The following is a 22,976-nucleotide window of genomic DNA, read 5'->3' as shown; positions in this document are numbered from 1 at the left end:
TTGAGCAGATGGAAAGGGTCTAGGCAGAACAGCCTGGAGGAGGTGAGATGAGCCTCTTGTTCCACTGCAGGTGATGGAATTGGGGTGGTGGGGAGGGGGGAGGAGGAAGGGGGCACGGGGCGGAGAAGATATAGGAGAGAGAATTTCAAATAGCCAGACATGAGGTAGCTGATAGGAAAGCAGGTTGGATGTGTGCAAATCAAACAAACAAACAGACAAAAAGAGACATTAGCTAAGGGAAGTGTTAGCTTGTAATACGAGGGATGTGACTGCACTCAGACATTTGAAAACAAATTTTGTCAACAGATTTTCCTCCCTATGGCTGAACTTGAGCCAAATGCTCAGGAAGAGGTGCTGTGACCTGAGGTTCACAGCTCCTGATCCAAAAGAGACCCCAGCGATGACCCGTCAGGGAAGGGGCCCCACGGACCAAATGCCACGCTTCTCGGCATAGACACCTGAGCTCCTTAGTCATCTCCTGTCCCTCAGGCACACAAACAGAAATGCTTTATGTGATTATATAAGCAGACATTACTATTAGGACAGTCACCTTCTGACAGGAACTGGGCTAAACAAGAAGCGTTTGTGCCCAGCGTGAGGGCTTCCATTGCATTATTCATCAGGAGAAGGAGGACTTCGCAAGGTGGGGTCATCGTGCGCGTCATGGAGGTGCTCAGGAGCGTGACTTTTGTTCCTTCTGCCTGTAACTGCCACCCCTGCCACCACTTTGGAGAATATTGGGAAGGAGCTGAAGAAGTGCTGAGATTTAGTTTGTTTCCTGCAGCCTGATGACCAGGCCACACAGACTCTCAGAAGATAGTACTGAGCTGTGCCCCTAATTCAAGGGCATCTTTAAGAACCCCGCTGGCCTGCTTCTGTTTGGCTTATAGATTGTACTCTCTTACTGATAAGATAACACAAAATTGTCATCAAAGTTCAAGTCATAGAGTGTTTTTTGTGTGTGTATGTGTGTGTGTTTTAAGAAGTCCCAGCATTCAGAATCAAAACCGGATTTGAGAATTCAACCAATGGCTGGACCTCATCCAATTGCCTAGAACCATGGTTGGCAAACTGCGGCTCGCGAGCCACATGCGGCTCTTTGGCCCCTTGAGTGTGGCTCTTCCACAAAGGACCACTGCCTGGGCGAGTCTATTTTGAAGTCGTGGCGTTAGAAGAAGTTTAAGTTTAAAAAATTTGACTCTGTTGACTGATGAGTTTGCCGACCACTGGCCTAGAACTCACTGGGAGAAGAAAGCCACACCCCTGTGATTTGGGAGACAGCTCTGAATCCCAGAACTCCCTAAGAGTATATGTGACCAAGTGCCGGACAATATCTTTGGCCACCCAGCTGACTTCCCAGTGGCCAGCAGAAGTTCCTGCTGAATCTGTGGGTACCCTATCCAGCTTCTCCGGGAATTTTGTTGGCACTCAGAGGACGGATCCCTGCTAGCTTTGGTCAGCTGACCGTGGGCAAGTCTGACCCGGGGCCATCCAGCCCACCTCTCCACTATATAGGAGGCTTGCCATGCCCCTGTGGTCGGCACACTGCGGCTTTCGAGCAACATGAGGCTTGCGAGCCACGGTTTGCTGCTCTGTTGACTAATGAGTTTGCCGACCTCTGCCATACCCTATCCAACCAGGTCTGGGGAGGGATCTCCCCACATCCAAGGTTTTCTTCCTTAGATAATCTCCCTCCGTCTCAAGGTGGTCTGTAGAAGTCTCTTTCCTCGTGATAATAGATTCCCTGTAAATGAAGCCCCATGCTGTGGTTTCTGTCACGTGACTAGATCCTGGCTGATCCATGCAGCCTTCAGTCTTAGACTGGGTGGGAACTAAGGCTGTCTGACTGCAGATTCGACTCTGTCTGATTGTCTCTCAAGGACCATTCATTTCCAATACGTTAAGTTGGTTAGTGTGGTTAAGGAGTTTTAGTCTGCTTTTACATTTTTTATTAAAATCTGTTTTCAGTAGCACCTAGTTGTCATTTCATGGTCATCGTTTTTAAGAACGGAGACGTGTACCGTGTTGATGGCTGGCTTCCTTCTCACGGAAGCCATCCAGAACAGGAGTAACGTCCCTGTTTATCTTTTCCAAATAGCAATCTAGTGCCTTCCCCTCTGGGGCTCCTTCCTCTTCTGGTCTCCTAAGCCCTGGGATCTTTCATTCCTTTTGGTAGTTCAGATGCGGAGCCTCGTCAGACACCAGGAGGCACGAGTCCGTTTTTCTGATTGTTTTTTTTCAGATGTGGTTTGTCCAGCTCATAGATTGCACGTGATGCTTACAACGTAATTCACCGCTTCTGGTTGTGGTCTCCACTTCGCTTTCCAAACTTCCTTGGGCAAACACTCCTCACGCACACATCCACCCCACCTTCCTACTGAAAGCCTGCAGGGACCTTCCAACCCTGGGTCCCTTTTCTGTTATTTTGCTTGGCAGAATTTGGCACCATGGATAACTTCCTTTTGTTGAGGAGTTTGTTTTCTTTTATGAAGCCACATTCTGGTTTTCCTTCTGCCTTCTGGCAGCTCTGGCTGCTCTTTTCTTCTTCCCAGCCTCTAAGTTTTCAGCCACTCCTGGAGTTTGTCTATGGTTTCTTTCTCTTCTTTATCTCCTCACTTTTCTCAGTGATGTCATCTACTTTTTTGCCTTTAAATATCATCTATTGGCCAATCACTCCCAGATCCCTACCTCCAGCCTTAACCTTTTCCTGCAAATCGGAATTGTTTATGTAATTACGCATTTAATACCTAGTCCCATGTGTGTCTAACAGTCAAATCTAACTTGGCCAGAACAAAACTCTTCATTGCTCCCCTTCCCACAAGCCACCTTTTTCTCTTGGTCTTGCAAATAGGACCACCACCATCTGCCAGTGTCTCAAACCAAAGATTTGGAATTATCCTTGGTTCTTCTCTGCCTCTGACCTGCACATCCAGTGCAGTGGCAAGTCCTGTTGACTGTCTACAAAACACACCCCAGGGTCCCTGTCTCCACCAGCATCTGTCCACACCAGGCCTCCACCACCTCTTCTCCGGGCCTGAGTGTGAGCCTCCTAACAGTGTCCCTACCCTCATCAGAGTGACCTTCATAAAAACAGATCAGATGTCGTTACTCCGTGTAAAATCTTGCATGTGGCTCCCTACCAGTTAGAATGAAAACCAAGGCCCCTGGTCTGGCCCTCACTGCCTCGCTTCCTCCCCTTGTCCGCTTTCTCCTTCACCCATGATCTCACCACCAGGGCTCTTTTCTGGGCATCCGAGCATCATCCCGTTTCAGGTCTTTGCCTGAGAGATTCCCTCTGCCCGGAATGTTCTTCCTGTAGCTCCTGTCTCCTTATTGTTTAGGGTTTAGTTAGCTTGCTGGTGCCTCCTCAGAGAGGCATCCTGTCCTGGACATGCCAGGGGAAGCAGGCACTCAGTCACTCTCCGATTCATTAGCCTGTTTTAATTACCTGGGTAACAACTTTTTTTTGTTTTATTTATTTTTAATATATTTTATTGATTTTTTAAAGAGAGGAAGGAAGAGGGATAGAGAGTCAGAAACATTGATCAGCTGCCTCTTGCACACTCCCTACTGGGGATGTGCCCGCAACAAAGGTACATGCCCTTGACCGGAATCGAACCTGGGACTCTTCAGTCTACAGGCCGATGCTCTATCCACTGAGCCAAACCGGTTTCGGTAAAATTTTTTTGTTTTAAATACATTTTTAAAAATAGATTTCAGAGAGGAAGGGAAGGGTAGAGAGAGAAACATCAATGATGAGAGAGAATCATTGATCGGCTGCTTCCTATACACTCCCTACTGGGGATGGAACTTGAAACCTGGCCATGTGCCCTGACCGGGAATCGAACCATGACCTCCTGGTTCATAGGTTGGCACTCAGCCACTGAGCCATACCGGCCAGGCTGGATAATAAGTTTTTATCAGTTATGCAGATTGTTTTTTACTAGTGTTCTTTGTAGACTGTAAGCTCCATGAAATCAGGGATCTTTGTGTACTTATTCCCTGCCCTTCTCTCATTCTGCAGTGGTGCCTGCCTCACATTAGTGAGGGGCTGGTTTGCAGCTGTTGCATGAATGAGTGAATTCAGTGGCAGAGCCAGGCCTGGGGCATAGGCCTGGGACATAGGATTTTTCCCTTTCATTTCTCCTCTGATTTATACCAGGATGTCTTTTGCCAATGAAGTACTTCCTGGCTCCAAGTTCTTGATATCTGCTGTTTACTTAGAGGTTATGGTAAAATTTCTTAAAACACTTCCGAAGTTGTATTACCTTAATTCATTTGCATTTAAACTTTTCTTTTAAACGTCACCTTTAGTTTAGGTCTGATAGAAAATACTTTTACATGGCATTTCATGACCTGCAACTCTTTGGATATTTTTAAAAAACATTTTTACAAGTTATTTCCAAATTATGCATAGTTTGTTTTCTCTTTAAATATATCTTTATTGATTTCAGAGAGGAAGAAAAGAGGGAAAGAGAGATAGAAACATCAATGATGAGAGAGAATCATTGACTGGCTGCCTCCTGCTGCATGTCCCGTAATGGGGATCAAGCCCGCAACCCAGGCATGTGCCCTTGACCGGAATCGAACCTGGGACCCTTCAGTCCCCAGGCTGATGCTCTGTCCACTGAGCCAAACCAGCTAGAGCTCAGATTATGCATAGCTTTTACTTCTGACTGTCCGAGATGGGCACAGCCCTGGGCTCGGCGACCAAGGCCCAGACCTGTTTCTGCTCTCTACACAGACTCGCTCTGCTCCTTCCTGCCGTCACTTTCTCTTCTGAAAAAAGTTACCGTTCATCATCAAGGGCTGAGACCAAAGTCCCTTCACACAGTGGAGTATTTTTTTAAACCAAGACTATGCAAAAGTACAACCTGGCCTACTTATTCGATTTATTTAGCTGCGGTCTGGAGGGAGGCACCGGGATGGTGCCAGGAGGAGCAGGAATTGGGACCCGCCCTGGAGCGCATTGGGCAGCCCCTTTTGTAGACGGTTGGCGACGTTGGAACCAGCAGATGCCGTGACACGGTTTTAAATGGAACGTGTTAACGTTCTGTGTTTACTACTCCCTTGTATTTCTACTCCCTTGTATTTGCTTTCTGGGCTTTATTTTTATTTTTAAATTTTTTATTTTATTGATTTTTTTTTTTTTCACAGAGAGAAAGGGAGAGGGATAGAAATCTAGAAACATCGTTGAGAGAGAAACTTCGATCAGCTGCCTCCTGCACACCCCCTACTGAGGATGTGCCCGTAACCAAGGTACATGCCCTTGACCGGAATCGAACCTGGGACCTTTCAGTCTGCAGGCTGATGCTTTATCCACTGAGCCAAACCAGTCAGGGATGGGCTTTATTTTGTCTTAAAAAGACAAGGTGTCCTTTTGTCTCTGGCTTTCCTGTTCCACACAATAGGGACCGAGGAGCTCTCCAGTGCGTGAGGCCCCCGGTGACGCTGGGCCCTCCGAGCGGGGATCCTGCCTGCTCACTGGTCGCAGTGGATGCTGCCTTTGCCCCGAGGAGACATGGAAGATGCATCCCTGTACCTCATTCCAGCTATGTCCAGAGTCTCACTGAATTAAATTAATTAAAAGACAGGAGTGGCCCTTGGGGCTAGAGGGTATGAATTTTACAGCATTGGAGCTGAAAGAGGCCTGAAAGATACCCAGATACTGTCTTGTTTAATAGTACCTCTATACTTGGTTAGTTTCAAGACTCCTTTTGCTGTTTGGAGGGATGTTCACAACCTACATCATTATCCTGCATCAGGAAGTAGGTTTTTATTTTATTTTATTTGCACTAAAAAGCAAGGTTTGGGGCTTTTAATATTGTGGTTTGGGTTGTCAGTGTGATACATTTTTAGTATTTTCATCATGTGCCTAATATTGGAGAGTTCTGATGAGGGAGGGAAAAATCTGAGCTCATTTTACTTTATCTTCTGTTGACTTTACTTTGAAAAACCGTAATAAAATGTGGTGTTCTGCTCTTTCACAGGGAGCAACACAGTTGATAAGGGCTTGCTCACATTTTAATGCCAGAAATCTTGAGCGAGGGCAATTCAGAACAGTTTTTCATAACGTTAACGGGCACAAGGAGGCAGTTCAGTGGCCTAACACAGCTCCAGCTAATGGAGGGGTCTGTTTACGAGGCCCAGTGTCTGCATCTCCACTGCGTTCATTATACGTTGCACATGACCAGACAGTTTCCTGTGGAGGCGAAAGCGTTGGCCCTTAGCACTGGCCTGTCCCTTCAGTGTGAGGCGGACTCTGTTCTCGTCTCCACGTAAAAATAAACAAGCCGGCAGCCCCAGGGCCTCTTGGTCTTGAATGACCCATTTCGCTCCGAGTTCCTGTGTGTGCTTTGTCAATTTATGTTTCTAATTAGAATGTACTTTCAAGTTTACATTTCCACATTGAAGTGTCAGTCTCGGAGTTTTTTGTGAGCACAGACAATTCTATCTGATTCAAGGGTCATAGTTTGTCATGTCCCCGTTGTTGGACATCTAAGAGGGTTATCAAGTTTTCACTGTTGTGGATAGTGTTGCTAGGAGTAATCACTGTATAATTTTTGTCAGAAAGCAAGGCCTACTTTTTTTTACTGAATTTGTTGGGGTAACATTGGTTATAATAAAGTGATATAGGTTTCGGGTGCACAGTTCTATAACACCTCATCTGTATGTTGTATTGTGTATTCACCAACCCAGGTCTAGTCTCCTTCAGTCACCATTTCCCCTCCCTGTACCCTCTTCTACCTCCTCTTAGCTCTCCTCCCCCTCCCCCTCCCCCAAACTCCCTCCCCCCTCTGGTCACCACCATGCTTGTGTCTGTGTCTATGAGTGTTCATGCTTCTTTTCCTCAACCCCTTCACCTCTTCCACCCAGCCCCACAACCCCCCTCCCCTCTGACAGCTGTCAGTCTGCTCTTCATCCATGAGTCTGTTTCTATTTTGTCAGTTTATTTTGTTCATCAAATTCCACATACGAGTGAAATTGTAGGGCACTTGTCTTTCTCTGACTGGCTTATTTCACTTAGCACAATGCGCTCCAGGTCCATCCTTGTTGTCACAAAGGGTAAGACCTCCTTCTTTTGTTAGAGCCGATCGCAGTGGTCCATGGTGTAAATGTGCCACAGCCTTTGTAGCGCTGATGGGTGCTTGGGCTGCGTGCACCCATCATGCAGGACTGACCCTCCACACGAGAGACCCTGCCTTAGACTCCTTATCTCCTGCGTCTCCTGCAGCTTCTCACACACAACACCGTCTCTCTATGTAAATATTCAGGGAGTGGCTGAGCTTTGGTTTAAAATCAAATTTGTGTTAAAGACACTTGAGAAGACGAGCTTCTATTTTAGCAGATAGCTCATGTTATGAACCACTCTTTGCACTCATGATTAAGATGGGTTTTGGGGGTGGGGGGGTGAAAAAGCTGTTTCTGTTATTTTCTTAATTTAGCAATTCAGCACATTTCTTAAATCCTAAGAATACTGTCACCATGCCCTTAGGAGTGTGCGGTTGTACTGAGTGAGAGCGCTGTGCTGGCCATGGCAACCGAGAAAGTGCTGCTGGATGGGGAGGGGGGGCCGGTGGAGTGGGGGGCGGGGAGGGGGGGACTAAGGAGCAGCCTTCATCCGGCTCTTAGGGATTTGGGATTTAATGATCCAGTTGGAGAGAAATTGTATCCCGGGCGTGCTGGGGACACAGGTTTCCTTTGAGTATTGTGGGGACCCATTATGTTAATTATCTGTGTTTCCTAGACCCCAATTACTAACAAGATAGTATTGTGTTGGTCTTTTCAAATCCGCACACAGACCTACCCAGGAAATCCTCGTGCCAGTGCGAGGCCGGGCTGTTCACCTTGATAACGCCTCTGGTGGCCGCCTTTCCAGGTCATCTGTGTGGGGCTTTGTGGACCGGCTGCTCCCTCCGCCCGCATCCCATCTGCCCCGTCCTCACGGTGCATAGCTACCTCCTTGGCAGCTTCTCTGGGCTCTGGGGATCCTGGCTCTGTTCGTCTGACGTGTAGATAAAGATGCCGGGAGTCAGTCTGCGAAAAGGAAGGTGAGGGGACTGGTGGCAGATGCTGCCTTTGTCTGGAATGATGGCCTTCCTGCCACAGCCCGCAGCACGTTCCCCGTGGTGATGCAGATGAGAATTTCGGCAGCGCAGGTGGCCGCAGAGCCAAGGCTGCTGTCCTCCTTGCATATTTGTTCAGGCACTCGTGGGCTTCCCCACTACCTGCCATCTCCTTGCTTCCTTCATCCCCAGCTCAGTTCCTCTGCCAGATGGTCCCATTGTTACGGCAGATCTCATTCATGCATTTCTCTCTCTCCTCCTGCAGGGGAGCTGCTGAGCCAGCCCAGACCCGAAGGAGTGGCGGAGATCATTTGCCCCAAGAACGGCAGTGAGCGAGTGAATGTTGCCTTGGTTTACCCACCTACGCCGACTGTGATCAGCCCCTGTTCCAAGTGAGTTCCCAACGTGGTAGCCCCTGCCCCTCCCTCCGGATCCTGCCTCCGTAGTTGTGATCACAAAAAGCCAAGTTCAAGTATATCTCAACAGACCTTATAAAGTATTCCCCCAGGCCCCCAGAACAGACCTAGTTATCTAGGTGATGCCAACACCGTGCTTTTATTTTTTTCTTATTTATGATTATTTTTAAGCTTCTGCTGGAAAAAAAAGGCAGAATATTTTAATGATAGCTTTATTGAGATGTTATTTATATGCCATTCAGTTCACTCATCAGAAGTGTATAATTCATTTTTGCAGCTAAATGCAATTTTTAAAAAGCATTGTTTTCACGGGTAGTCTTAATTCTGCTATTGCAGAGGTAAGTGGGCCCTTGCTTCAAGGAACAGTGAGGGCCCGTTACGTAAGAAAAGCTTGCGGAAAAGTTGCCATGGGTTACTTTTCCTCTGGGCTTTTGGTTCTGTGTCAGTCCTTGGTACTCAGAGGCTGTATTGTCTGCTCTCATCTTCCCCCAAAGGGACTTAAAGACAGAGAACTCCCCTGTGTGAATTAACTTTTTTTTTTAAATCCTCACTCGAGGATATTTTTTTCATTGATTTTTAGAGAGAGTGGGAGAGAGAGGGAAAGACAGAGAGAAATATCGGTGTGAGAGAGACACATCCATTGGTTGCCTCCTGACCAGGGCCTGGGCCCGGGAAGAGCCTGCAATCAAACTGAGGTACATACCCTTGACCAGAATCGAACCCTTTGGTCTGCAGGCCGACTCTCTATCCACTGAGCCAAACTGGCTAGGGCTGAATTAACTTTTGGATGCAATGTTAGCTTAGTATAGATAAAATTCATCCTTTTTTTTTTTTTCCGGTGGTATTGAAAAGAGGCTTCACTTATTAACTAAGATGAAATGCATTCTTATCGTAAAACTTGTCTTCCTGAGCAGATCTGGTATCTTGGGTGCTGTCATTTCAGCAAAGCATTCATGCCGGAAACCTGCACTTTTCCCTCCTAGTTGACCACATAGATTTTTTTTTTTCTTTCATATATAAGATTTTTACAGGGAGGTTGGGAAGTTCACATTTGAGGATGGTCATCTCCTCTGGAGAAGCTTGCTGTCAAGCTGTGTTGGGGAGAGCTGTGTCCCTGGGGTGTCAGCTCTCCTGCCTGTGGGGCTCTCTGCGGAGGGAGAAGGGGCCTTCAGCGGCACACTCCTTTGACTCATTAGACAGAACATCTCCGTCCCATCCCCTCTTTCCTGGGAAACAGGAGCATCAAAGAAACGCATATCTAAAGCATTATATTCAGAATGCTGTTTTAGCTCACACGAATAGAGTGTCATGCCTCACTCATATGCCCCTAAGACATGGTCACACCTTGCAGTGCTTCTTACATATTAAGTAGAATCACACAGGAACTTCATAGTAACCAGAAACTCTCCAGTCCTGAACCTGTCAAACTAAAGAGATTTTCCCGGTCTTTGAATTCATCCCATTCTTTCAGATCCAGTGGGGTGAGGACAAGGGGACAGTACAGAAACAGCGGGGAGTGGGAGGGAGAGAAACCGTTGTTCAATACACTTTGCATCGGTGTAGACATCCCTGAGCCGGGAGAGGCTTTAACCTATTGTTTCGCCCCAGCCACGTGGCATTTAATAGGCAGGAGAGAGCTGGGATTTACAGATCCATTTGCAGGAGAAACCGCAGTGGCCCGGAGCCAGCGTTATCGGTGTTTCCCAGGGGCTTCTTGTTGTACTGCCACAGCAAGACACTCACACCGTCCTGGAAAAATGCTATCAGCCCCGTCTCTCCCACAGCTTATTATTCTTAAATGAACAGCTCTTTACAGCCCCAGGTAATCAGAGCCGCCCTGGCCTCAGACATCTAGATGCTGGAGGGGAATGCCTTGAGGACTGGACCGCTGTTGGCCTCGCTCTGTGAATGGTTTTATTTTGAAATGGGTTTTTTTTTTTTTAAGGCCTTCTACAGTGGGTGGCAGATTTGGAGTGTAGGTCTCTATTCTAAATGAAGGAAATCTGTGAAAACAAAACACATCCAGGCCAGGCCCAGTGGGAGCTCTCACTTACTAGTAGATGACAATATAGTGGAAGCAGGCGATTTAGGAGACAGTGAGGGAAGCTGTCACAGGAGATGGCCGTTACGTCAACACAGCCGGGGGCTGAGCCTGAGCGTTAGACTTGGGGCCCAAACGGGCAGGAGAAACGGGGAGACGAGGCAGGGTGGGGAGTTGGGGGGCTCTTGCACTGGCCTTGCAGCCCCAGCCAAGTGAACGTAAGCAGCAGGTCACTGTAGAGCGATCTGCGACTTCTGTCAGCCCATACGGTGCAGGTGGATGGATGGCTGGCTCTACGGGTGGGCCCCGGGCCCGGGGGCCTCACCGAGCAACACGGAGCCATGCTGCCTGGATGAGCACACCCGTTCCACCTTCCATTCACCTTCAGAGCTGAACGTAATTTGTTGTTCACATCCGGGAAGGATTGAGGGTAGCAGGAGGGCTATTCACCAGAATTCCAGGCATCGTCCAGAGCTGTCCCAGGCACACCAGAGTAATCACCTGCTCTCGGGTCACGGGTCTAAGACATGCCAAGCTCTTCTTTGACCAGTTTACTCCTTCCCTTTATTGGCCACGCAGCTGCCTGCCTTTGACCATGGATGCGTACAGCGGCGGTGTTCAGTGAGCTTTATGAAAAAAAATCCACGGAGGACTGTTACTTGATCGGATATTCCTTATGAATTCTAAGCTTTTCCGTTGCTCATTTACAAATGTTCTAGGTGTTTCATTCCTGAGTCGGGAGGGACAGAGAACAAAGAACAGGGACTGATTTACCCTCCTGGCTGGTCTCTGTGGTGGGTGGCTGAGGTCTGGACAGATATTGCCCTGGGGAGAGGGTACCTGTCCTGAAGGGAATGAAGTGCAACCTCTGTTCCTGCACCTCAGCCTCCAGGGGTATGCCCCCAGGGAGACCCCAAGAGGCTGGTTATCAGATAGAGCTACAAGTCATTTCCATACTTTTGCCCTTTGGAGCTGATGTTCCAAGATTTGCATTTGAGATGAGATGAAAATTTATCCAGCAGCAAGCTGGGTGGGTTGCTCTAAAAAATGCTGACCTTCTGAAGGGTATGTTTCTTAAAGCTCCATGGAGGTAGACTTTCACACCATAAAACTGGCCCCTTGAGAGACTATGAAGATACTTGCAACTGACAACATAGTCTTATTTTGGAACATTTTTCGACACTCCAAAGAGAAACTTCCGGCCCATGTGTGATGCTTGTGTTTGATATAACACCTAGCTTCCTGCGGTCAGTACACATCTCAGTAGGCCTTTCGGGAATGGCTTTGCTGCTGGTGGTGATGGTATTAAACATGTTTGTAGTTTTAACGAAATGCTGATAAACACTCATTCCTTGTCCCATTCAGTCTAAAGGCAGCGAGTTGACTTGGCCCCCACCAGTTGACTGGACAAAGAGGGGAAATAGAGCTTCTTGGAGGGAAATCAACCTCCTTTAGAAGTTGTTTTTTGCTTTTTTTTTTTTTTTTTTTTTTAGTCTAGGTAGCAACTTCAAACATAGGTTTTATCTTTTAGAGCCATTTAGGTTCATAACAAAATTGAGCCAAAGGCACAGAGAGATCCCATACGCCCTTTGCCTCTACACACGCACAGCCTCCCCACCACTCTTACCCCCACAGAGGGCACATTTGACACTGTTGACAAGTAATCATCAAGTCCACAGTGTATGTTGGAGTTTACTCGGTGGTGTGCATTCTGTAGGTTTGGACAAGTGTACAGTGACATATATCATACATGTTACAGTATCGTATACGGGATTTTTTTGCCCTGAAATTTCTATGTGCCCCGCCTCCTTAACCCTTGGCACACACTGATCTTGGTCTTTTCAGCTTCATTGAGGTGTGATTGGCACATAAAGCTGTAAGATGTTTAGAGTTTGCACCCTGATGCACATTGTGAAAGTTGGCTGGCATCTGGTGAAGGAAAACACCCATCCCCTCTCATATGTTTACCCTTCAGGGCTCTTGAATGGCAGCCCAGCTGGCCCCAGGCCTTAAAGGGATGCTGAGCCTTGGGTGTTAAGAGTCATAAGGGACAAAAATATACTTTCGGTCAGAAAAGAAAGGAGAAAGGAGATTGATAATGGTTAAATTTTATTGAAAAAGTGTTTATTTGTGAATCCCTGTCTCCATCCTGTTGCTATGCATGTTGAGCCTCTTAAAACTCTGATTCTGAAGGGAAGGTGCACACGTTGAGCAAAGAGCAGCCTGTGCCTTTCATTGTTAGGCTCCCTGCAGGATATTTATTTCTCTTCCTCATTTCCAAAGAAATGTAGGACAACACCTCCTACCCCCCCCCCACCCAGACACCCCAGTGTATCACCTGATTTTCATGTGAAAGGTAGAATTCAACAGGTTAGCATGTGAAAATGCTTGACCTTCCGCACTAGAGTGCAGCCCACATTCTTTCCTGTGGTTTGTTAATGGACTGCTCCTTGAATGTACAGGAAATGGGAATCTATCATTTTTATTTCCTGACAGCTGCAATCTCTCTTGTGCTGGTCCTTGTCTGTCTGGGCTCCATCATTTGCGGGGTGGCAGCACTGAAAAAGGACCTTCATCCTGGTTTTGGCAGGTCATGTGTTACCGAGTGAGAAAAAAAAAAAAAACTGTTTGAAAATTGATGGGCTGAGCCTCCTCCTTTTCCAGAAAGTACTACCAATAATAGGAGGCAAGGTTGAGGTGCCGCATTTCAAAGCTGCCTTTTTAGCATAGGCTATTGTGTATATAGTGTAGCGTTCCATTCATGCAAGATCCCAGGAAAATTCCAGTTGTGCACTGTTGTAAGTATGCTCAAAAATATAGTGATCACGTTGCAGAGGAATGTTGGCAGGTATATTGTTATGACATAAGGACATTTAAGACCAACTGAAACAGCCTTTTATAAAAAGTAGGATGAAGACCCTGGGGCCTGTGTATCTCACCAAATAAACAGGCGAAGTGTGTTTAATCGCACTCAGATTCGTTAATATGAACCTGATAAAAAAAAAAAAATTCTCCTAAACAATGGGATGAGATAGATTTGGCTTTATCACAGCGGAGACTTTCCCACTGATGACAGCATTTTTTAAATGCAGAGGGCGGGGCAGGCTGCATGCAGAGGCTGGAGCAGGTTGATGTGCGTTGATGTGCCCTGTTCCTTGCCAGAGGGAGGCAGCTCCTGGCCTCGCAGCTTTTACAGGCGAGGAGCAGTCGTGTTTCTTGGATGACGTAGTCTCCCGTCAGCCACATTGATACTGGCGTTTGTTCCCTCTCTGCTTAGGTATCTCCATCCTTTCTTGGAAAATTAAGTGGAAAAGATAGTGCTCCTTTCCCCCATGCCACCATTTTTACTGTGCCCGCTCTGACTTTAGGAGCACCAGTGTTTAAGGGTAAGTGTCTGGGAAGCAGAGAGGGTTTCTGAACGGCCGACTTAGGGAGTTTAGGGGAAGTGGGGGGATTGGGTTTGGGATGGAACGATTGTATAGAGAAGGACGGATGACACATCTTTTACTTCTCCAGAAATCAAAATCAGACATGGCGGGGATCTCCCTTCTCCACATCTAGCGTGGGAAGAGAGATGAACAAACTGGTTCTAAGGGGAGGCGGCCAGGGATTGAGAAATAATAGAAATAAAGAAAAAAGACGCAGAAGTAGATTTAAAGCTGGGAGCTGGGTGGGACGCCATCCTTCCTCTCTGATGGAGAGGCTGCAAGACAATGAAGACCCCTCCCAGCACATTTATTTTATACCCCGAACATCAGACAGTAACACCACAACTTAGGATCAAAGGAGCTTATTTGCATTCTTAAGTAGGCCCTAGCTTGCCTGAATTTACATATTTAGACTTGCCCCTGCGGACACCTGGGCTGATATGAAGGCCAGGCTGATTATACTTTGGGGAAATGTGTATCTGAGCCTCGGCTCTGCCAGTTGTCTCGGACTCAGCTGACAATTGAAGGAAAATGCCCATGTGCCTTCCCTGGGTGGCCCTCTACACCCACATGGGAATTCAGGAGAAGGAAAGTGCTTGATTCTTTCACCCAATTCTCTGAAATACTGCATATATCAGTCATCAGATCCTTACTGGAAAAAAGAAGTCATCCAAAAAAAAAAAAAAAATCACTGCAATATTAGGCAAGATAATAACATCAGGAAAAGCTCACTTGATCAGCACAGCCGATGGCCTCCTAAGAGCAGTGTTTGTATTTATTTTCTCAGGGCACTTTGGTGGGTTCTGGAATTAACTTCCTGAGTTGGAATCTTCCCGCCTTGACTAGTTTCAGCTGTGAGGTAGCATCTGTCAGACGCAGATTACGGGAGCGCTCATCTCCCGGGGTTCCTGGGAGCATTGAGGGAGACTGACACAGGGAAAGCATTCAGTGTTGTTCCCTGCACTGAGTAAATAATGCTCAGTAAACCCAGTCGCTCTTATTTCTACTCAGAATTATTAGTGGTGTGCACTGGGGGTGGCACATACAAGTAATAATGAAAAAATTTCATAAGACACATAGAGATACTTGAGTAAAATCCACCCTCTGACTTATTCATGGAGGTCTCTGCTCAGGGAAGGCCCACAGGAGTGCGGGATAGGTGGGTGAGCGTGTGGGCTTCCCTTCCCTTCCTTGCCCATGAAGGGACCCGGGTAGAATGCACGGGAACCTGTGGGTAAAGCCGCCTGCAGTTACCGCGGGGCATCAATACCCGGCCCGGGCTTCAGGAGCTAAAGAGATGAGCGGTAGGTAGCATGTCTTTTGTGTTGTGGTCACACGGGCCTGGGACCCCAACTCCCTCGCTCCTCCCAGCAGCCCTGTAAGTTCCATAGGGCCAGGCACTGAGCCCACAGCACGGTTCCTGAGTGCACCACTGGGCTGCTATCCGCATCGTGGCTCCCAGTCAGGGCTGTTTTCACAGCAAGCTCTTCCTTTCACGTTGGTTTCAAACTATACTGGTAGCGTATTAATAGAACATTAGAGATACAGTAAGGCCAACAGATCAGGAAACGGCTGCCAGTGAACAGATAGTTGATGACTCACATTTCCTTAGAGGACTGGCATGCCGTGGGGGGTCGGGGCGGGGAGCTACATGGGGAATCACCGAGTCGGTCACGAGGCGGAGGGGGAGGGAGGAACTGGGCAAGGGCCTGTTTCTGTGGGAAGGCGGAGGGACAGGCTAAGCCCTGGCCAGTGTGGGTAGTTTCGGGGGGCTCTGGGCCATAGGACTGTCCCTGGTTGTCTGGGACCCTTGCCGTGTTCGGGGCAGGTGGATGGTGGCCCAGAGGGTGAGGAGGTGGTGGGTTCTGGTTTGCATGTGAGAAGTACACTCACGTTTGAGTTGTTTACCATCTCTGGCAACTGGCTCATGTTGGGAGGGCAGCCCCTCCAGCGGCAGCAAGATCCCAATGCCAAAACTTCAGAATACAGGAAGTCAAAGGCACGGCTACTACCTCATGGTGTGGCTTCAGTTTTGGGCCTTCAATACCTTCAATAACACATATCCCAGGAATGCATGTTCAATAACTAAGGTGACCAGACGTCCCGCTTTTGGCGGGACAGTCCCGATTTTCAACAATTTGTCCTGTGTCCCGCGGCGTTTTAAAAAAGTCCCGATTTTTGGCAAAAATCGGCACTTTTTAAAACACCACGAGACAAATTGTTAAAAATCAGGACTGGGACGTCTGGTCACCTTATCAAAAACCCAAGAGGATGCTGGGTCTAAGACACCCTCCCCGCCCCCAAGTTGATCTCTCCCTTCTTCTCCAGGCCTCTGTTTCCAACTTCCTACTGGCAACCCCCTTGGAGGTACGCTTCATGGGTGTGAATTACTCTAGCTTTGCACCATCTGTGAAGCTAAGGATCTGTCAGCCTCAGCGCTGTGCCTCTTCTCCAGGTTGCAGATCCTCTGCGGTCATATCCACGTGTCTCAACAGGAGTGAATCCCGCTGTGGGACTTTCTCTTTGGCCCACGCTGTTCTCTACACCCACCTGTCTTTGCCAGGATTTCTGGGATTAAGTCTCAGCTCAAGTGTGCGACCCTGTTCCTTCTCTCCCGGTCAAAAAGCTTGGAATGGCTTCCTAGTGATTATAGTCTCAGGATCAGATCCTGGGCATGACTCACAATCAGACATGTGTGATACCCTCTCACTGAGGGAGGGGTCAGCCATTCTGCATCCCTGGCTGGGTCTCAGTCCTCAGCTGGCAGCCCCCCCCCCCCTCCCACCCACTGAAGGCCCATGATTCCTAAGACCAAGGCCCGTGTCACCTCTGAGAAGCCGTCAGCCTTCTGATGAGCTCACAGTAGCTTGGCTGTTTTTTACCTCTCACTTCTTCATCCCATCTTATTAATCATTCATCCAGCAGGTCTTTGTTGAGTGTTTAACCTCTGCTAGGCATTGTGCCAGGTGTTGATGCAGAAATAACTGAGTTAGACTCTACTCTCAAGAACCTAATAGCCTCCTTAGGGGAGAATGAGAACCAGAGCTACAATACAACCAGGCAGTCTTGTGAGTAATTACAACCAAAATGCGATACCCGCTGACCGGTGTATCGGCAAAGTCCTGTAGGCACAGGGCAGAAAGACCACCACCAGCCAGAGCTGGGAGAAGTTCTAGGAGCTTGAGTGCTTCTTGATTGATGGGTGAGGACAAGCTAAATGAGATGGGGAAACGGTGACTCGAAGGATTTTTTTCTCTCTAAGAGCCTGAACGTGAAGAGTGGTATTCATGTGGGGCAGTGTTCACACCGCTTTTCCTTTCACTTCCTCCCACGCTGGAGTATTCCCTGGAGGAGCCCCTGATGAGGGACTCTGGTGCTTCTCAATCTCACGTGAGCCGATAGCCAGACACAGCTGTCGGCATTTCCGCAGGTCCTTGGATTCTGAGAACAAAACATTTACATAGCACTTCTCTCGCACAAACCCACATCTCCCAGCACCGAAGCTAACTGCGTGGTTGAAACGTGTGTTTTCACGGGGCCATCCTCTTTACGCTGAGATGTGTTGTATTATGACCTGAACTTCAGGCGGTCTTCCAATCTTTCTCTCCTGCAAAGTTACCGTATGCCAGGCCTTCAGAGGGGCCTCTGGCGGAGTGCCATAGAAACTGGAGACTGTCCTGGGGCCCTGAATATTCTAACCCATCCAGCTCCGGTTGGGGTCAGGTAACTCCTTTGAAGGCCTGGCTCTGCTGCTCTCTGGTGTGGACCCTCAGGCAAGTTACTTAACCACGTGGAGCTTTGGTTCGCTTCTTGGTAAAACGCAGGGGAAACTGGTGCTTGCCTGGTAGGATGAGCTGAGCTGATGATTCCTGAAAAAATGCTCTAGAGCCGTGGTTGGCAAACCGCGGCTCTTTGGCTCCTTGAGTGTGGCTCTTCCACAAAATACCACGGCCTGGGCGAGTCTATTTTGAAGAAGTGGCATTAGAAGAAGTTGAAGTTTAAAAAATCTGGCTCTCAAAAGAAATTTCAATTGTTGTACTGTTGATATTTGGCTCTGTGGACTAATGAGTTTGCCGACCACTGAGCTAGAGTGAACAATCCTATTCCTGGCGTGTAGAGGGTTGTTAGTAAGTAGAAGGTGTCTGTTTTTGGTGACATTATTATTAATGTTATGTTCAGCAGATTCTTGTATGGGCCGGAGAGATGTCTTAGGAAGATACTGAATTACCAGTTTCCTTAAAATCAAGTAGCCTTAGGAGAGATGGAGGGTGGAGGGTAAGGGAAGAGGTATGTGTATGTTTTTTTAAACGTTGCTAAACCAGTTCTTAAAACATCACAGCTTGCCTTTGTAGAAAAGCTAAAATAAGGGATGGGGACATTTGCCATTTTCTCCTCTTTTGTCTGAATTGAAGGTCACTTCATTTAACCGAAGACACAGTAGCTTCTTCATTTTATATTCACCCAACTCCTGAGTGTAGTTCCAACAGCCTCATTTACACTTTAAGAAAATCCTTCTTACTCTTTAGTGTACATCCCTACTCCTGGAGGGTTATTTAGCGTGTGTCCTTGTGAATTCCTGGTCAGGGGGCGTGATATGCTTAGAGTTCGAGATTCTTCATCACAAATCCAGGGCTCTGTGTGATTGCAGTGGAGTAAGTGCTTCTGTGTCATTGGTCTAGTCCAGTGGTCGGCAAACTCATTAGTCAACAGAGCCAAATATCAACAGTACAACGATTGAAATTTCTTTTGAGCCAAAATTTTTAAACTTAAACTTCTTCTAACGCCCCTTCTTCAAAATAGACTTGCCTAGGCCGTGGTATTTTGTGGAAGAGCCACACTCAAGGGGCCAAAGAGCTGCATGTGGCTCTTGAGCCGCAGTTTGCTGACCACTGGTCTAGTCTCTGTGTCTGAGCCTCCTTTCACAGAAATGTTCTACAGGTGTCTCGTGAAAGGACTCTGCTTGGTAGGAACATTATTAGGCATATGTAAGGCGCTCTAAAAATAGAAATGAAAACCTGTGCAAAAGTGGATTTAGAGTCTCGCTCCCTGCCTGTTGTCATTGCTGTGCTTTCTTCTTGTCCACCCACATAGGAAGAACGTTGGTGAAAAGCACAGAAACCAGTGACCTTTATTGCTGTGGAATTTCCATGAAGAGACCCACCCGGACCATGCTTCGTACCTGGTAACCCTCCACACTCCCAGTGTGTCCTGAACTTGGGGGCACGGCTCAGGGTGCCCTCAGAGGAGGGAGCACGCCTGACCTGCAGACAAGCTGGGGGAGGGGTGGGGGATAGTCGGGGGAGAAAGACTGTGGAGCAAGTGTTTTACAACCTGAACCTCAGAACTGTGATCCTCCAAAGAGAGCGCTACTTGAAGAAAAGACAAAAAAAAAAAAAAAAAAGTCGAATGGCTTCTCAGGGATTTTGTTTTCTGTGCACATATAAGCCATAGTTCCAGTGCAGGTGGCAGTAGTTAGAGCACTCAGATTTCAGTTCTGTCCAATGTGACCGAGGGCGCGCCCGACCATGCATCGCTGTTCCGTGTAAACTAGTGTAAAATATGTACATGTTTATCTTTATTTTTATAATATGCAAATACATTTAAATTTATACAGTGGGAAGCTTCTAGCGTTAGTTAACACTGGGTGCAATATTCGCATGAGAACTGTGCCAAGATGGGGCTGGCTTCTTATTTTAGCAAAAGACCTTTCTGTTCATTCTTTATTCTGTAATCCATTGCAGATTAAAAAAAAAAAAAAAAAAGGAAAAAGATACCTGTCTGCCATGGGTTAAGGGTTGGTTGGTAGAGATTGCCAATGGTCTATCAGGTACACACAGGCACTGCCTCCTCTCCTTCTAATGAAAGGTCCCGCCTGTGAGCTGCCACGTGTCACTACTGCCGAGCACAGTGTTTCTCGCTGACCGTCTGTGGTCATTGGTGATTCGCCGATGGAGGTCTGGGGTCAGGGTTCTTCAGCAGAGGAGGCCGAAGCGTTAGCGAGTCCATTGAGAACCTGGGTCTTTCTTCAAAAAATTAAAAAAAATTTTTTTTTCCAATTGATTTCAGAGAGGAAGGGAGAGAGAGAGAGAAACATCATGGATGCAACAAAATCACTGATCTGCTGCCTCTTGCACTCCCCCTTCTGGGGAGGAATCCCGCAACCCAGGCATGTGCCCTGCTCAGGAATAGACCCATGACCTCCTGGTTCATGGGTTGACGCTCAGCCACTGAGCCACCCTGGCAGGGCCTGAGTCTTTCAATAGCTTTTAAGATAATCAGGAGTCAGGTCTGAAACACGCAGAGACCTCTCGGAGTGAGTGCTCTCTTTTCTGGAACAGCGTCTGTGAAACTGAGCAGAGCACTTGGCAAGCCTCCACATCTGGCTGTCAGGCCTGCAGAGAGCAGTGGCCTAATTAGAGAGCGTAATCCCCCCATTGGTTATTTATAAACACAGAGCCTCTGATTGGTCGGTCTCCTGCCAAGAACTAGTAAAACTAGTTTTAAAATCTCCAGGAAGCAAAACTTAAAAAAAAAAAAAAAAAAAAGCAAACCCAACAAATTGCTTTCCCTTCGATTCCTCATTGTGGCCACGCAGCATCTGCTGCCGTAGTAACACCTTCTAGTCGGAGGGATGTGAGGGACCATTTGCATCTGCCTCCTCTGCATGCTGATCAAAAATGTGAGAGACTGTTCCCACCAGTGCGAGGCAGGAAAAGCGAGTCAGCTGGTCGTATTCTTTCATAAAGTATTAACTCGGAATGCCACAGGCCACAAAGTCTCAGCAAGCACGCGGCTGCATCACAGAAAAATCACACGCCAATTTTTGTAGGCTATTTTGTGCCCCAGGAGTTAACTTTACCAATTCCAGAATCTCCGGTTAAACAAGGGTGATTTCTTCTGATCAGAAAACCACGTGGAATCAGGCTGTTTCTCGGTTTTTAAATACTTGAATGTGACCCCTCAAAATTGAGATTTTGCTCTCTTTGGAACAGTCACAAAATCAGTCTGGTTGAGCCTTTTGTCACAGTTCTCGTGCGTGTGCATGGGCGTGTGTGCGTGTGTAAGTGTCATCCGAATGCTAATGTTTAATTGCTTCATGGACCATTGAATCGTAAAAGTTTCCAATTGGCACGAGACAGTTCTTAAACTGTCAAAGTGATGGATTTTTGTAAAGACTCTTACGCGTGTGACTTGGAGCTAATTCTCCAGGGGACCATATTAAATGGAAAAAAAAAGAAAAAAGTGCCCCTTTGGGTGACATCTCCTGCGAAGTGTGTGCCCACATTCTTAATATACCTATTTTTCAACAAGTGATGTTTTGTGCTGTCATCCGAACCCTAGAGAAGCAGAGTAAGAAGAAATCGTGGGGTCACATGTGTCTAAGTAAAAAGACCGTGCCGTCGAGGGTCATGTGACGGAAAGCAGCTCCAGAAAAGCTTGAGACCTGGCCTCAGGGTCGGGGAGGGATGAAGATCCAGAAAGCACTCTGCTCTCTGGGAGGAGCTGTCACCATCTGTGCAGGAAGCCCTTCCCTCCATCAGCACCGGGGAAGACCCAGCCAGCTGAGGCGACAGGCAGGTCACTGAGCACACGGGGAGTCTTCGCGCCAAGCAGTCCCTGGTCCCCCACAGACACACCCTCCACTCCACGTTGGTTATGGTTTCTCTCTCTGACCTTGCGCTGTTGGAACCACTTCCTAGAATTGTAACGTGCTGCCAGGATTAATGTTCTCCCCCTCCCAAGAAAAAAATGTCAGTGCGCGTACTTGACACGTGTCTGTGATGGACTCCCGTGACTGAAACACACGGAAAGGGCTCGGTGTCATTCCTGATGGGTGACGGGATGTGTGTTGTTTTTCATGCCACAGTTTGTGAATTGTAATTGCGGTTTTCCTATTTAATTGTCGTAACCGGACAGAAATGAAAAAGAAAAATTTCAATAAAAAATACAAATGTTTAAGCAACTATATTTCCAGAGTTTAGTTATTTCTATGGGTGTTTTTTACTTATTTGTATATTTGTTTTTAATTTTGATTTTATCACTTAAGGAATAACTTTTATATTTTTGGTAAGTCATTTTTGAGCTCTGGGAGGTGGGCTGGGCGGTGGCAGCTCTGTTTGGGGATTGAGTCCCAAAGAAGAAGGCTGTTTAAACTCTGCCCTCTGGCCAGGCCAGTGTGGTGCAGTGGTTGAGCACCGACCTAAGAACCAAGAGGTCTCTGGTTCGATCCAGATCAGAGCATATGCTCAGGCACAACCTACAGTGGGGAGAGTGCTGGAGGCGGCTGATGGTGATGTTTCTATCGCTCTATCCCTCTCCCTTCCTCTCCCTAAGATCAATAAAAAACATATTTAAAGCAACAACAACAAAAAAAACTCCACTCTGTTCTCTGTTTTTTAGACTGGAGATTCAACTCTTAAATATTGGCTCTGGTTTCTTAAATCAGATCCTTTTCCAGTGATCTGCTCTACTGAAGCGGAGCTTATGATTGTGTGATAAGCTTGCAGGTTCCCTCTGCCTGGACTCTTAGCAGCCTGCCACCACCTTGTAACCCTCGGGGAAGGAGGGTGTATCTCCGGCTGGGACCAGGTACCAGGACCAGAGGCCCTGTTCTCCCTGTTTGCTTGAAAAGACAGTTGAGAAACTAAGGAAAGAAAAAGAATGAGGCTGCTTCCTGTCAAAGCAACAGTCTCCAGAGAAGGACAAACGAAGGGAAGCTCCAACCTGGGGGCACAGGGAAGAAGGGGTCCCCTCAGCCAGGAGGCTTCACATGAGACTCCTGAGAAGGTAGGTGGGGCCAGCATCCCTGAATCCAAACGTACCTCTGTCAATGGAGAAGGTGAAATAAAGAGGCTGGCAGAATTTTCAAAAGAGCGGCAGAGACGGTTTTGCTCTGACAAGCTGGTCCAGATGAGTACGGCCCCGGGCTCAGCCCTCTGTCCCTCCTGGTGAACAGGGCAGGAGAGCAGTCATCACTGTGGGGGTGGTTTTTCTTTACCAAGGACCTCGAGTTCTTCAAACGTGG

At 47.5% G+C, this 22,976-nt stretch overlaps 1 protein-coding gene across 2 annotated transcripts in view; it reads left to right on the top strand.

Annotated features, from left to right (window-relative positions):
* Positions 1 to 20,000, top strand: part of MFHAS1 (multifunctional ROCO family signaling regulator 1) — a 70,448-nt gene extending 50,448 nt beyond the window's left edge. Inside the window, exons 2-4 of one of the 2 annotated variants that reach the window (XR_014794443.1) lie at positions 8,332 to 8,458; positions 13,801 to 13,909; positions 19,043 to 20,000. Coding sequence is in view for 1 of the 2 variants with exons in the window: in XM_084877033.1 (XP_084733159.1) it covers positions 8,332 to 8,458; positions 19,043 to 19,076 (161 nt within the window). In the remaining variant the exon portion in view is untranslated. The remainder of the gene's footprint in view (positions 1 to 8,331; positions 8,459 to 13,800; positions 13,910 to 19,042) is intronic. The other variant, XM_084877033.1, reaches the window with a different exon arrangement.
* The last annotated feature ends 2,976 nt before the right edge of the window (positions 20,001 to 22,976 follow it).

This window comes from Pipistrellus hanaki (assembly GCF_964339955.1).
Source record: "Pipistrellus hanaki genome assembly, chromosome: 3".
NCBI classification, from domain to species: Eukaryota; Metazoa; Chordata; class Mammalia; order Chiroptera; family Vespertilionidae; genus Pipistrellus; species Pipistrellus hanaki.
Note: the sequence above shows the minus strand (reverse complement) of the source record. Positions and strands in the feature narration are given on the sequence as shown.